The sequence below is a fragment of the Humulus lupulus genome, chromosome 6, assembly GCF_963169125.1.
Source record: "Humulus lupulus chromosome 6, drHumLupu1.1, whole genome shotgun sequence".
NCBI classification, from domain to species: Eukaryota; Viridiplantae; Streptophyta; class Magnoliopsida; order Rosales; family Cannabaceae; genus Humulus; species Humulus lupulus.
Window position 1 is genome coordinate 211,492,390 of NC_084798.1, and position 15,878 is coordinate 211,508,267.

At 39.2% G+C, this 15,878-nt stretch overlaps 1 protein-coding gene across 2 annotated transcripts; it reads left to right on the forward strand.

Moving 5' to 3' along the window:
- The first annotated feature begins 12,813 nt into the window (after nt 1–12,813).
- Nucleotides 12,814–14,756, forward strand: LOC133783143 (flavonol synthase/flavanone 3-hydroxylase-like). 2 transcript variants are annotated; one of them, XM_062222685.1, is made up of 4 exons: nt 12,814–13,329; nt 13,400–13,730; nt 13,821–14,050; nt 14,570–14,756. In XM_062222685.1, the coding sequence occupies exons 1-3, from the start codon at nt 12,875–12,877 to the stop codon at nt 14,031–14,033; spliced, it is 999 nt and encodes a 332-aa protein (XP_062078669.1). In that variant the 5' UTR covers nt 12,814–12,874; the 3' UTR covers nt 14,034–14,050; nt 14,570–14,756. The 2 variants fall into 2 exon arrangements, with proteins under 2 accessions (XP_062078669.1, XP_062078668.1); XM_062222684.1 differs by lacking the exon at nt 14,570–14,756 and having other exon boundaries at nt 12,815–13,329; nt 13,821–14,257.
- The last annotated feature ends 1,122 nt before the right edge of the window (nt 14,757–15,878 follow it).

Below are 15,878 nucleotides of genomic sequence, written 5' to 3' on the forward strand. Positions count from 1 at the left end.
AACATAGTTTGATATCCATGTGTGTGTGGAAACATGCATGATATACATTGAAAGGCATGTACGTGTGTATGATACACGAAAAACTTAAGAAAATTCTGATACACTTAAATGATACTCATAGGAAGAAAACCATAAACAACAAGCACATACAAGCTTATCATCAGCCCCAGCACCCTTAGGCCATTCAGTCTCATATATCATAACAATTGTACAATCACATAGTACACGTATTCAGTTATTGGGAACCTCAGTCCCATTCACAACCACAAGGGTGCAGTTCTCTTACCTCAAATCCTGAGCGAAGAATACAGAACGGTCCTCAGCACGGTCCTCAGTCCTAAGCCTTGGCAATAACCCTAGACATACTGTCAATGGGTAACCATCATTTTCTAATCCAAATAAATACTTAGGGAACAAATATTAGTCTTCGGGACCTCGAATTCTACTTAACCGGGTAGTAGAATTCATCCAGAGCGCCTAGGTTTGAATTCCTGAGCCTCCTTGAGCCTTAAACCTTATTTTCCCTTAATTCCCCATTTAAGACCACGACTTGCCCTTGAGGGCTGCAACTCACCCCTTGGATAGAGGCTTAATCCTCCCTGACGGGGGACACAGGCAGTGACCTACACTCTTCCAAGTCACAGTGCGCCTGGAGAATAGAGGCTCCCAGCCTCAAAAATTCATGCGAGCCACGATGCCTGAAGAACAGGGTCATGGCTCAAGCCCCTAAACCTAGAAACACCACCTTTTCTCAACGTTTCTTCATGAGCCTAACCTCAATTTCACACCCCAAACTAACAGCGAAACCTGGATTTAAGCCTATAATGCCATCTTTTTGGTCTACAAACATTGTATATAGCTCATAATGGATTCTTACTCTTATTAAATACTCAAATTCAACAAAAACCAGCTAAAAAACTAAGACTCATGCAAACTCAAACCTTTAACATGGTTTCAATAGAGTTTTATAGAAACTAACTTGAATTCTTACCTTAGATTGCAGCCTAATTCCTTAGCAAGGGCTTTGGATGATCTCAGCTTGATCCCCCTAGATTCCCACAACTGAATTCCCAGCTTGCTCCCTTGATTTTCTCCTTGAAAATTCTAAGATTTCCCCTTAGTTCCAGAGTGAAGAAAGAAAAACGTATTTTTTGAAAGATTAAGGGATTTCTAGTGTTTTTAGTTACACTCCCAAGTCCCTTATGTGTATATCCTAACCCAACAAAAGACTATTTTGCCCTTTAAGCTTATTCATCCCTCAAAGGGTTCTAAGGGTAAAACGATCATTTTCCCCCGGTTCCCGCTAATTTCTCAAGTGTTTCTACTAATTACCGATTAACCTTGTCACATCCTACAAATTGCCAAATATTTATTCGTTACCCAATATACCCCAAAATATTCTCTAAATTCCCAAAATACCCCTAGTCTTCCCTCGAGTCGGGTATTTAAACCCTGCTATGACTATTTCGCTAATCCGCTCACCAAGACTGTCTCGAGCAATATGCTGCGAATATATCCAAAAAATAATGTGGTCCCAGCCATTTATCACATATAATCACATTTATGTCCTTTTGAACAATAAAGGGCCAACATGCATATTTAATCCTCATAAACATGCATATAATACTTTCATATAATCATATTAACCATGCATGCCACATAGTCACGCATTTAACCAATTAAACATACATATATCCAATTATGCCCTCCTGGCACGCTAATCAAGGCACTAAGCCCTATTGGCAATTTGGGTCATTACAACTATCCCCTCCTACTGAGAATTCAGTCCTCAAAATTTACCTGAATAACTCGGGATACTGATCCCACATAGCTGATTCAAACTCCCAGGTTGCTTCCTCGACCTTGCTATTCCTCCATAACACTTTGACTAGAGGAATCATCTTGTTCTGTAGAACCTTGTCTTCCCTTTCTAGGACTTGAACCAGTCGTTCCTCATATGACAAATCTGTCTGTAACTGTAACGACCCAAAATCACTATTAAGACTTAAGGGCCTTGATTAGCGTGTCAGGAGGGCATAATTGGTATATTTGTGATTAAATGGTTAAAATGCATTATTACATGTCATGCATGATTAATATGAATATATGAATATGTGATATGCATGTTTATGAGTATTGAATATGCATGTGGGCCCTTTCTAGCTTATAATGGCATATTTGTAATTTTTTCCCGTTAAGGGCATAAACATGATTAAATGTGATAAATTGTTGAGACCACATTATTATGTGGATATATTTGCAGCATATGGCTCGAGATGGTCCTAGTGAGCGGATTAGCAAAATAGTCACAGTGGGGTTTAATACCCGACTCGGGGGGAGCCTGGGGATATTTTATGGTAATATTTTGGATTTATTGAGTAATGAACAAATATCTGGTAATTAATTGGATGACGGAATTAATTGGTAGATAGTAGGAATACTTGAGGAATTAGCGCGAATCGGGAGCAAAATGACCATTTTACTCCTAGGAACAATTTGAGGATTAATAAGCTTAAAAGGGACATTATAGTCTTTTTCTTAGGGGCTAAGTGTTATACTTAGAGGAGTAGAGGTAACCAGAAACTAAAGGAAACTACTCAAACTCTCTCTCTCCATCTCACGGTTTCTCTCTCTCTCTCTCTCTCTCACTTGTGCTTTGAAGCTAAGGGAAGAAAAGGGAAAATTGAAGGTTAGAGCTTAAGGAAATTCTGCTGGGAAGTCTTGAGGAATTGAAGCCTTTATTCAGGAAGTTCAGTTGGGAACTTAGGAGAATTAAGCTCAAGAGTGGGGTGAAGAAGCTTGTGGAGATTCAACAAGCAATTGAGGTAAGTTCATATCTTGATTATGTTAGAGAATTTAGAATATTAGGGTGAAATTAAGCTGAGTATTGAGTGCTGAATATTTACTGAATTAGGATAGTTATTTTAGTATAATTGTTAAGGTTTTGGTGTCTAAAGCATGTGATTAAATCCTGAACTCGTTGCTGGGTTCGGTTCTGATTGGGAGGCTTGTTAGGTTTGAGTTTTGAGGAATTTGGCTGGAAAATATGTTGAAAAACCCCAAAATTTCTAGGTTCGAAGGGGCACGCTGCGACCCAGCTTAGGGGAGCTGCGACGCGTGTGCCGAGTAGGCATGGGTATGCTCTTTGATGTGGGGGCGTACTGCGACCTTAGGAGGCAAGTCACAGCCTGCCTCCCTTGTGGCTTGGGGTTTTTGGTTTTTGACTTGGGGCCAAGTCGTGACCCTTAGGGTCAGGTCGCGACCCGCCTAGGGAGTTTTACCTTGGGATGGATTCTATAATTGGTAAGGCTCGGGGGTTCGAACCTAAGCGCTCGGGACAATTTCTACTACCTAGTTTAGTAGAAATTGAGGTCCCGGAGGCTAGTTTTTATCTCCTAAGATGATTACCCTTTGGAAACTATGACTAGGTTTACCGCCAAGGCTAAGGACCAAGGATCGTGCTCGGGACTGAGATACCCTGTATCTGGATATGTATGTGATATATAAATGTGATATCATTATGCGAACATGAAATGAATGACCTAAGAGAGCCAGGGCTGATGATTTGCACACAGGATGCGACTTGGCCACTGTGAGCCGGGGTCAGCTAGATAAACACTGGACTCGCCCTAAGTGAGCCAGAGTCAGTGGATTAAACAGAGGGCTTGGACTAAGGGCGTCGACCCTGAGCATTGCATATTTATTGAGATATATTGCTGAATATATATGTTTACTGTTATTAGTTTGATGTCTATGACTTGTGAATTTCTGGATGACTGTCTTATGATTGATTGGTTGTTATATTGATTATGTTTTTGTTGTTATGGTTTTCTCGATGGGCCTTGGTTCACGGGTGCTACGTGGTGCAGGTAAAGGCAAAGGTAAGCTGGACAACCCATGAGTTGGAAAACTCTGGGGGTGGGTCTACATAGTCAGTCGCTCGACCGCCACGGCCAAGGAGAAATACAGGGACAGAAGCCAGAAACTTGTATTTTGCCATTAGAGTGGCCACTAGTTGTATATAACTTTTGAAAATTGTAAATTTGTCTTTTAAACGCTGTTTTTGGGATCCCATGTACCAAGCATCTATTTTAATGAAAATTAACCGTTTACGATCAAAATCTATCAATCATAACATGAATATTGACTTTAGGATCACATTTTTAATCAAATGACTTGATTAGCAAGTCCTGCACTATTTCAAATACACAATGTAACGATCTTGGTTATCTAGGGCGTTAAGTAACTCGAAATCCTCATACCTTAACACATGAGTCATATATGAGACGTACTTTCGAAGCATAGAGATGTGGAATACGTCATGAACCACTGATAACGATGGTGGTAGAGCCAATCTATAGGCCACTTGCCCAATCCTCTCCAGGATCTCAAAAGGTTGCCCTTTTTCCCAAACCTCTTCACCCCTCACAGTGGTGACACTCGCAGAAACATGTGGTCCGCTACCTGGAACTCCACGTCCCTACGCTTAGGATCAACGTAGCTACTTTGTCTGCTTTGCAAAGTGAGCATTCAAGCTTGGATCTTCTCAACGGCTGTACTAGTCTTCTTAACCAACTCCGGTCCCAAATACTTCCTCTTGCCCATCTCATCCCAATGAATAAGGGATCTACACCTCCTTCCATATAACATCTCGTATGGAGCTACTCCAATCGTTGACTGATAACTGTTGTTGTATGAAAACTCGTATAATGAGAGATACTTACTCCAAGATCCCTCAAAGTCTAATACACACTCTCTAAGCATGTCTTCCAGCACTTGAGTTGTCCTCTTAGACTATCCATCTGTCTGAGGATGAAAGGTTGTACTGAACTTCAGCTGAGTCCCCATAGCCTTCTGTAAACCACTCCAAAACTTGGAGGTAAATATGGGATCCAAGTTTGATACTATAGATTTGGGAACCCTATGGAGACTTACAATCTCCCTCACGTACTGATCCACAGTATAGGTCATTCTCATTGGTAAAAAGTGAGTTGACTTGGTGTATCTATCTACTATCACCCACACAGAGTCATGCAGCCCCACTGTCCTGGGTAAACCTCCCACAAAATCCATAGCAATGTCTTCCCACTTCCATTTGGGTATTCCCAAAGGCTGTAGCGACCCTATTGGTCACTGATGGTCAGCCTTCACCTGCTGACAGGTCAAACACTTGGCCATGTACTCTACTACGTCCTTCTTCATCCCAGGCCGCCAATATAAGGTCCGTAAATCTTGATACATCTTTGTGGTTCCTGGATGGAGTGAGTATGGTGTGGTATGGGATTCATCCAGTATCTCTCGTCTAAACCCATATTTGTCGGGACACAAATCCGACCCTTATACTATAATAAACCAATCTCTGAAATGGAATAGTCCTTAGCCACTCCAGCTAGGACATTCCCTATGACTTCCTGCAACTGTGTATCATCCATCTGACCCTCTCTTATCCTCTCTAGAAAGGTCGACTATAAGGTAATATTGGCTAACCGACCCACAACTAGCTCTATCCTTGCTCTAGCCATCTCCTCTGCCAACTCCTTTGATATCTATGTAGAGCTGAATAACTGTCCCGGACCCCTCCAACTCAACGCATCTGCCACTACATTGGATTTCCCTGGGTGATAAAGGATATCACAATCATAGTCCTTCACCAACTCTAGCCAACACCTCTGCCTCATATTCAAGTCCTTCTGGGTGAAGAAATACTTCAAACTCTTATTATCGATGTATATCTTGCACTTTTCTCCACACAAGTAATGTCGCCAAACTTTCAGTGCGAATACCACCGCTGCCAACTCCAGATCATGGGTAGGGTATTGTTACTCATACTCCTTCAGCTGTCGTGACACATAAGCAATAACCTTCTCATTCTGCATTAACACACATCCCAATCCCAGTCTTGATGCGTCACAATATACTACAAACTTCCCTCCTTCTGAAGGAAGACTCAACACAAAAGCAGTAATCAGCCGTCCTTTCAGTTCCTGGATGCTATTATCACACTTATCTGACAAGACAAATTTCAAGTTCTTCCATGTCAATTCTGTCATCGGTGCAGTAATCTTGGAGAACCCTTCCATGAACTATCTGTAATATCCTGCTAATCCAAGGAAGCTCCTAACCTCTGAGGCATTTTTCGCCTCGGTCAATCTCTAACTGCCTCCACCTTAATACCATCTCCACCAACAATGCATCCAAGGAATGTCACTTTTGGTAGCCAGAACTCGCACTTCTTAAACTTAGCATACAACTGATGCTCTATCAACCTTTGCAATACCTGTCGTAGATGTTGTTCATGCTCTGCCTCTGAACAGGAGTAAACTAAGATGTATTCGATGAAGAAAATCACAAACTGATCCAAGAAATCCCGGAACACCCTGTTCATCAGATCCATAAACGCTGTTGGGGCATTGGTCAAACCAAATGACATGACCAAGAACTCATAATGCCCATACCTCATTCAGAAGGTCATCTTCGGTATATCCTCATCCTTGATCCTCAGCTGGTGATAACCATATCGAAGATCAATCTTTGAGAATACCGTCTTTCCCTACAGCTGATCGAACATGTCATCGATCCTGGGTGAGGGGTATTTATTCTTGATGGTCAACTTATTCAACTCCCTGTAGTCTATACACATTCTCAAAGTCCCATTATTCTTCTTTACAAACAAAAGTGGAGCACCCCATGGCGAGAAGCTAGGTCTGATAAACCCTAAATCAAGAAGCTCTTGCAACTGCATCTTCAGCTCCTTATGTTTCGCCGAAGCCATGATGAACCCAGCGCTAACTCATGACACTGAATATGTACCCGGCGCTAACTCATGAACTGGATCTCCCTATGCGGCGACAGTCCTGGTAAATCCTCAGGAAACACATCCAAGAACTCGCGTACCAATCTGGTCTCTTTCGGCCCCATTGGCATAACTCTAGTGGTACCCACCACACTAGCTAGAAAACCTATACAACCTCCCTGTAATAGGTCCCTAGCCCTCAATGCTGATATCATGGGTATGCAAGGTCCATGCACAACACCCACGAAAACTAAGGGATCCTCACCCTCAGACTCAAAGGTCTCCATCTTCTTCTTGCAATCTATAGTAGCCCCATATGTAACCAGCCATTCCATCCCTATAATCATATCAAAATCATACATACTTAACACGATCAAATCTACAGATAATTCCCTACTATCTACCATCGCTGGCAATACTCTAATCAATCTCCTAGATACTACCAGTTTCCCTGTAGGCAGTATAGTCCCAAACCCTGCAATACAATACCCTCTAGGTCTACACAATCTATCAAATATCTTACGAGAAGCAAACGAATGTGTAGCAATAGATTCAATCAATACAGTATATGAAGAGCCAGCGCTAGAAAGCTGACCTGTCACTACCAAGGGATTAGCCTCGGCCTCTCCATGCGTCAAGGTGAACACTCAAGCTGGAGTCAAGCTTTCCACCTTCCCTGGTTCCTCATTCTTTGCTGTTGGGAAATCCTTCTTGAGGTGTCCCACCACCCCGCACAGATAACAAGAATTTGCCCGACATTCACCCAGATGGCGCTTCCTGCATCTCATGCATTCTAGATAACTTCTCCATGTCTCACCGCCTCCCTGGTGGCCACCCTGAGTACCCCGACCCCTTCTATCAGAACCAGCAATGGTCGAAGTGTCAGGGGTCTTCCTTTTCAAATCAATGGGGCCTCTGCCCCTACCAGACCCTGTAAATGGAGGCACCGCCCTGCGAACATCCCGCCTCGCAGCGTTCTCCCTCTAGATCTTATTCTCTTCCTCTTCAGTGGTAAAAGCCTTCTCGACAGCCTGGACATAAGTTGTCTGCCTAGGTACCGATGTAATTCTCACATCCCGGGCTATCATAGCATGAAGCCCTCAAACGAACCTGTCCTGCCTGGTCGCATCTGTAGGCACTAAATCTGATACAAACTTCACCAGCATATTGAACTTCAGGGCATACTCTGTAACTGTCATGCTGCCCTGTACTAGCCTTGTGAATTCGTTCACCTTCGCTGGCCTGATGGCAACGTTGTAATACTTCTGGTTAAACAAATCTCTGAACCCTTCCCAACTCAAGGTGGAAATATCCCGAGTTTGTGATGCCACCTCCCACCAAATACGGGCATCCTCTCTAAGCATATAGGTGGCACAGGACACCATGTCATTATCTCCCACCCTCATAAAGTCTAGGATGGAGGTGATCATACTCATCCACTATTTAGCCTTAAGTGGATCTAGTCCTCCCTCAAAGGTTGGAGGATGCTATCTTCTGAACTGCTCATAAAGTGGCTCCCACCTGTTCCCAACCTCAAGTGACTGTACAACTGGTGTCACAATAGGTGCAGCACTCCCTAACGGAGCTTGCTGTCTTAAGAGACGAATCTCCTATTCTTGACTCTGTAATCGAGCTTACATATCAGCAAGTATTTGCTGCCAGTTCTTAGGGACTGACGAAGGGTTCTGGCCCTGTTCATCATCTCTAACCTCGACCCCTGTGTGAACTAATCATATTGATCACCTTGGACACATAGCTATCAAAGTTTATCTGCAATCAATGACTTGGCAGTCAGACAATGATGACAGGTTAACAGTCTATCCATAGTTCATTAGTGAAACTCAACCAACAACATGTAATCAAGATGCAAGTAAGCATTTAAACATTCATTCACATGCAGTAGCAATGCTTATAAGCATGCCTCATTATAATCACACAGCAGTCAAGGGCCAGGCTCTATCAGTATCTCATGCTCTCTATTAATCATACAAATTAAACATTTACATTTCATTTAGACATTGGAGCATATAATCACATATATACAGTTACCAAACCCTGAGTCGAGCTTGTCTTTAGCGGTAAGTGTATAGGCCCAGCCAGTCTTTAGGAACCCTTAAACCTAGACCGCTCTGATACCAAGTTGTAACACCCTGGATAACCAAAAGAACTACACTGTGTATTTTAAAATACTGTAATACTTGCTAATCAAGTCGTTTGGACAATAATGTGTTCCTGAAGTAACCTATCAGGTTAGAGTTAAAAGTTTTTTTTATCATAAACAGTTAATTTTCATTAAACTCGATGTTTGGTACATGGGATCCCCCCCCCAAACCAAAAAATAGGGTATAAGAGATAATTTACAACCCTCGAAAGTTTAAACAATCAAAAACCGCTTTAATGGGAAAATACAAGCTTTAGGGCTCTGTCCCTGTACTTTACCTTGGTTGTGGCGGACGAGCAGCTGACTATGTACCCTTCACCCCCAGAGCTCTCCAACTCATGGTTGGTCCAGCTTCCCTTTGCCTTTACCTGCACCACGTAGCACCCGTGAGCCATGGCCTAGCAAGAAAACCATAAATAACAAGCACATATAGCAACAGACATACTCGATCAATCTGAACTCAATCAGTTCAATTAAATAACATAACACAAGCATCAAACTAACCAATGGTAAACATATAATCTCATGTTCATATTCTAGCCAGTTACACAAATGTTCAGGGTTAGTACGCTTAGACCGAGCCCTCTGTTTATCTACTTAACCCTAGCTCGCTTTGGCCAAGCTGCATTTAGTATGCATATCATCAGCCCCGTCACACTTCAGCCGTTCATTCTTATATATCATAACAATCGTACAATCACATAGTACACGTATTTAGATATTGGGAACCTCAGTCCCATTCACAACCATAAGGGTGCAGTTTTCTTACCTCGAATCTCGAGCAAAGAATATAAAATGTCCAAGGCACGGTCCTCAATCTTGAGCCTTGGCAATAACCCTAGTCATAGGGTCAATGGGTAACCATCAATTTATAATCCAAATAAATACTTAAGGAACAAATATTAGTCTCCGGGAGCTCGAATTCTACTTAACCAGGTAGTAGAATTCATCCCGAGCACCTAGGATTGAATTCCCGAGCCTCCTTGAGCCTTAAACCTTATTTTCCCTTAATTCACCATTTAAGGCCGCGACTTTCCCTTGAGGACCGTGGCTCGCCCTTTCGACAGAGGCTCAATCCTCCCTGATGGGGGACACAGGCCACTACCTGCACTCCTCCAAGTCGCAGCGCCCTAGGTGAACAGAGGCTCCCAGCCTCCAAAAATTATGCGGGGCGCGGCGCCTGAAGAACATGGCCGCGACCCGAGCCCCTAAACCCAGAAAAATCACCATTTCTTAGTGTTTCTTCACGTGCCTAACCTCAAATTCACACCCCAAACCAACATCCAAACCTGGATTTAAGCCTAGAATTCCCATCCTTTTGGTCCAAACATTATATATATCATAATAAATTCTTACTCTTATTAAATACTCAAATTCAACCAAAAACATCTAACAAACTAAGACTCATGCAAAACAAAAACCAGCTAACAAACTAAGGTTCATGCAAACTCAAACCTTTAACATGGTTTCAATAGAGTTTTAGAGAAATTAACTTAAGTTCTTACCTCAGATTGCAGCCTAATTCCTCAGCAAGGGCTTTGGATGATCCCAGTTTAATCCCCTAGATTCCCTCAACTGAATTCCCAACTTGCTCCCTTGAGTTTCTCCTTGAAAATTCTAAGATGTCCCCTTAGTTCTAGAGTGAAGAAAGAAAAACATTTTCTTGAAAGATTGAGGGATTTCTAGTGTTTTCTATTACACTCCCAAGACCCTTCTGTGTATATCCTAACCCAAGAAAAGACCATTTTGCCCTTTAAGCTTATTCAGCCCTCAAAGGGTTCTAAGCATAAAATGATCATTTTCTCCTGGTTCCCACTAGTTCCTCAAGTGTTTCTACCATTTACTGATTAACCCCGTCATGTCCTACAAATTTTCAAATATTTATTCGTTGCCCAATAAACCCCAAAATATTATCTAAATTCCCAAAATACCCCCAGTCTTTCCCCAAGTCAGGTATTTAAACCCTGCTATGACTATTTCGCTAATCCGCTCACTAGGACTGTCTTGAGCCATATACTTCGAATATATCCACATAATAATTTGGTCCCAACCATTTATCACATATAACCACATTTATGCCCTTAACAGGCCAAAATTACAGATATGCCCTTATGAACAGTAAAGGGCACACATGCATATTTAACACTCATAAACATGCATATAATATATTCATATGAGCATATTAACTATGCATGCCACATAGTCACGCATTTAACCAATTAAACATACATATATCAAATTATGCCATCTTGCATACTAATCAAGGCACTAAGCCCTATTAGTAATTTTGATCGTTACAAATTGAATACCTTGAAACTTGAATTATTGATTATTACTCACTTGAGTAATTAAGAGCCAAGTCATGATGCCAAATAAATTCTTAATCAAATTAATATTATGTGTATAGATATTAATATTTTTAATTGTTAAGATATTTTGGTTTTGAATTTGAATTTTTTTACAATTTAATAGCTCTTTAAATAAATTTTTAATCAAATTAATATTATGTGTTTATATATTGATGTGTAGATATATTGATATTTTTAATTGTTATCACATTTTGGTTTGGAATTGAATTTTTTATTTTACCTTTTTGTTTTTTAATTTTTTAAAAAGTTAGATATTTAAGTATTAATTAATAGCTTTTTATGTTTTTTTATCTATAGATAAATATTATTTTTAAACTACATTTTTTAAAACACATATATTTAAAATAAAACAACATTTATGTAAAAATACATTACTATATTAATTTATAATATATATATTTTTGGATGTCTTAATTTATATATAGGCGTAGTTCGTACTTACGTTTTTATTTTGTTTTTTAAACGTGTAAAATAAATAGAATAAATAATAATATATTGTAAATATGTTATTTAAATTTAAAAAACATGTAACTACATATTTTTTATTACGTGTAAGGTACATTTTTTTAAATTACTACATTATTATAATCTATAAAATGAATAAAAAAATTAGATTAAAAGAAAAAATAAATAAAGTGTTTTGGAGTAATTTTAGTTTTTTAAATGTATAAAATAGATAGAGTAAATAATACTATCTTATTTAAATTTAAAAAATATGTAACTACTTACATTTTTTTTTTAAATTACTATATTTTTATAATCGATAAAATGAATAAAAAATTAGATTAAAAGAGAAAATAGATAAAATGCTTTGGAGCAATTTTAGTTATTTAAAAGTGTAAAATAGATTTAGTAAATAATAATATACAGTAAATATCTTGTTGTAATTTAAAAAATATGTAATTACTTATATTTTTTTTAAATTACTATATTATTATAATTTATAAAATAAATTAAAAGAGAAAATAAATAAAATGCTTTAGAATAATTTTAGATAATAAAATATTACGAGTATATTGTATAACACGTGTTCTATCTTTAAAATTGTTCTATTTTCTAAATTTTTGGGTTTTTAATAGATATAACCGGTTGTTGAAGTTTCCTATCCATTTTTTATCATAATATAGTAGCCCGCATCACTAAAAAGTAAAGACTCATGTAGTTACACAATTCATTATGCTGCAAAAAGAATCATGGCCGCACAACCTTTAATTTAATATAAACGGTCACAATATAAATGGCTTACGATATATCTGCGATACTTGTTCCGCCTCGTATACTGGGCGGGACATCATACATAGACATACTCTATATCGGTAGTCGGACCACTGTCCACCTTTCAAAGGAAGACCAACCGATACTGTCTACGTAGAGCACTCAAATTTCAACCGATACAGAGTATGTCTACGTAGAGCACTCAAATTTCAGCTACTAGTCTATACGTAGTTTGAAAGGTAGACAGTGGTCCGACCAACCATGATCGAAGCCATTCATATATATATCAAAGTTGTTTTTTCTTTAATACATAAAAATTAATAAGAGACCAGAATAATGGAGGTAGAGAGAGTCCAAGCTTTATCATCCCTTGGTCTAATGGAGCTACCGGAGAAGTTCATTCGGCCGGTGAACGAACGGCCGGAGAGCAGCAAGGCGGTGGAGGGTGTGACAGTGCCCGTTGTGTCTCTCTCTCAGCCGCAAGAGGTGGTCGTTAAGGAGGTTTCCGTAGCTGCTGCTGAGTGGGGCTTCTTTCTGATCACCGATCATGGGATACCGGCGGCGTTGATCCAACGGCTGAAAGAGGTTGGTGAGATGTTTTTCATGCTGCCTCAGCAGGAGAAGGAGTCCAACGCTAATGATCCAACGGTTGGGAAGTTTGAAGGTTATGGAACTAAGATGACTAAGAACCATGAAGAAAAGTTAGAGTGGATTGACTACTTTTTTCATGTCATGCATCCTTTGTCTAAAGTTCATCATGAGTTTTGGCCACAAAACCCACCTTCTTATAGGTAAATATTCATTTATTTAATTTTTTTTAAAATATGGTATTTCTCTCATGCCTTAATCGTGAATATATAGGGAAGTGACTGAAGAATACAACAAAGAAATGTTGAGGATAACAGATGTGGTTCTTCAACTACTGTCAGAAGGTCTTGGATTAGAAGAAGGAAAGGGTTTAAAAAGCAGTTTGGGAGAAGAGGAAATAGAGTTAGAAATGAAGATAAACATGTATCCACCATGCCCACAACCAGAGCTGGCCCTTGGAGTTGAAGCTCACACAGACATGTCTGCCATCACCATACTTGTGCCCAATGAAGTTGCTGGTCTTCAAGTCTCGAAAGACAACCAGTGGGTCGCCGTTGATTACTTGCCAAATGCACTCTTCATTCACATTGGTGATCAAATTGAGGTACATATACGTACTTAATTACTTATATCACATCTTCTTCTTCATTAATATTGTTATATTAATTTTTCTAATTGTGGGACTTGTATAAAGGTACTAAGTAATGGGAAGTACAAGAGTGTTCTTCATAGGAGCTTGGTGAACAAGGAAAAGACTCGAATGTCATGGGCGGTGTTTTGCGTGCCTCCCCATGAAACAATGATCGGACCTATTCCAAAGCTGGTTGGCGACCACAACTTGCCCAAGTTTTCCACCAAAACATATGCAGAGTATCGCCATCGCAAGTTCAACAAGCTTCCACAGTAAAAAAAATAAGAATGAATGTTTTATTTTATTTTGTTATGAATAAGACTATTGTATTGCTCAAACTATCATGGACAAATACACCAAGAATTCCTAACAAACAAGGAAACCAACTTGGCTCAAAAACCAACAGGATCGCCATGAACAACACTTAGCTCCAATACAAAACAATCTCCTGTACAACATTCAGCTATAAGCTATAAATAAACTCTCTATCTTTACTTGAAGCTTTACATGGTAATACTCTAATTAATCGCAATTTACACTTATTTTGAATCTTACTCACTGTGTGCTTGATGTGCCAAAGCTTCTGGTTCCATAGAACATCAGTCCTTACCCTAGCGGCAAGGATGGACAGCAACATGCTTTTGTGTATTCTCGAGAACTTGGTATGAGAAATCCATTTCAGCAGACTAACCAGGTTAGTTGACTGTGCATTCTAGTTGAGCCAACTTTTAATGACAGTTAGACATTTCCTGCTATATATACACTTGAAGAAGAGATGCTCGATGTTTTCATTTGCTTCCCCACAAAGCAAGAATGAATGTTAAAGGCACACATATCATGACATGTTGGTCCTGCCTTTCAAGTTTCAGAATAAATTAAAATAGCTTTATTTACTTTGTAAAATAAATAATTAAATCTCATGTGTAAGACACTTAATCATCTCTAGCTTTAGCTCTAGATGATATTTTATTTAAATTTATATAATCTTCCCATTTTGAATTCAAATGTATTCAGTTGCACTCTTCATTCATATTGGTGATCAAATTAAGGTACTTACATACTTGCATATCATTTCTTCTTCATTAGCATAATTTATTATTAGTTTAATACTAACAATATATCCTTGTCTCTATATATATTTATATATGGGCACAACGGTAAGGTTTTGTTTCAGTAAGGAGAAAAATTAAATAATTGTATTAATAGTACAAATCTAAATATCGGAGTTAATGTCACATTCTAAAAATTTTCCAAACTATTTTATCAACTTTCTCATTTTTTTAGTTCTTTTATTCTACATTTTTTAATATATGGTAATTAATAAATAATAATTATAATAAATATCAATTTACAATATCTATAATTTATATAATATTAGGAAATTTGTGGCAAACACTACTACAAAAACATGATTTTAGGATACTTTTTTAGGGCACTCAACTAGATACAAGCCCTAAAAACAGCTCTGAACTTTTTAAATCAGAAAAGAAAAAAAAACACTCAGCCATCTCTCCCTCTCTCTCTTCGTTGGATTTCCTCTCTTCCCCAATTTCTCTATCTCTCTCAACTTGCTGCCAACCACGAACGGGGGCTCTCCGGCCACCCCCCGCCTACACGGGCCTTCCTCGCCCCCCGAAACCCTCAGCCTCGTGAGCCTCTAGCTGCACGCGCCCCTATAACTCTCGACGGAGCCTCCAAAGTTCGGCGACTATGTGAGTTTCCAAAACTTTTTGGGCATTTTCCAACCACCTCGAGCCACCTTGAGCCAAATAACTACCATCACTGCATACCTTGTGCTCCCACTAAATGATCGGACCGAACCACCATTGTGGGGTGGTGGCGCCACCGTCATCGTCGAAGCTCCGACGGAAGCTTTAGCTACCAATTAATTTTTTTTAAAATAATTAAAAATAAAACTTTTACAATACTCACAATGTGAGTCCTAAAAATAGTTTTTTAGTGCGAGCCCTAAAAAATTTCATTTTTTAAGGCTCTCAAATAGAGGGCTCGCTTCTTTTTTGCAGCAGTGAAAAATCAGTAAATAGTCTAAAATGATGCACTTAAGTCAGTAAGTATTTTTTTTTTTTGCGACAAAAATCAGTATAAGTATTCTAAGAGGTT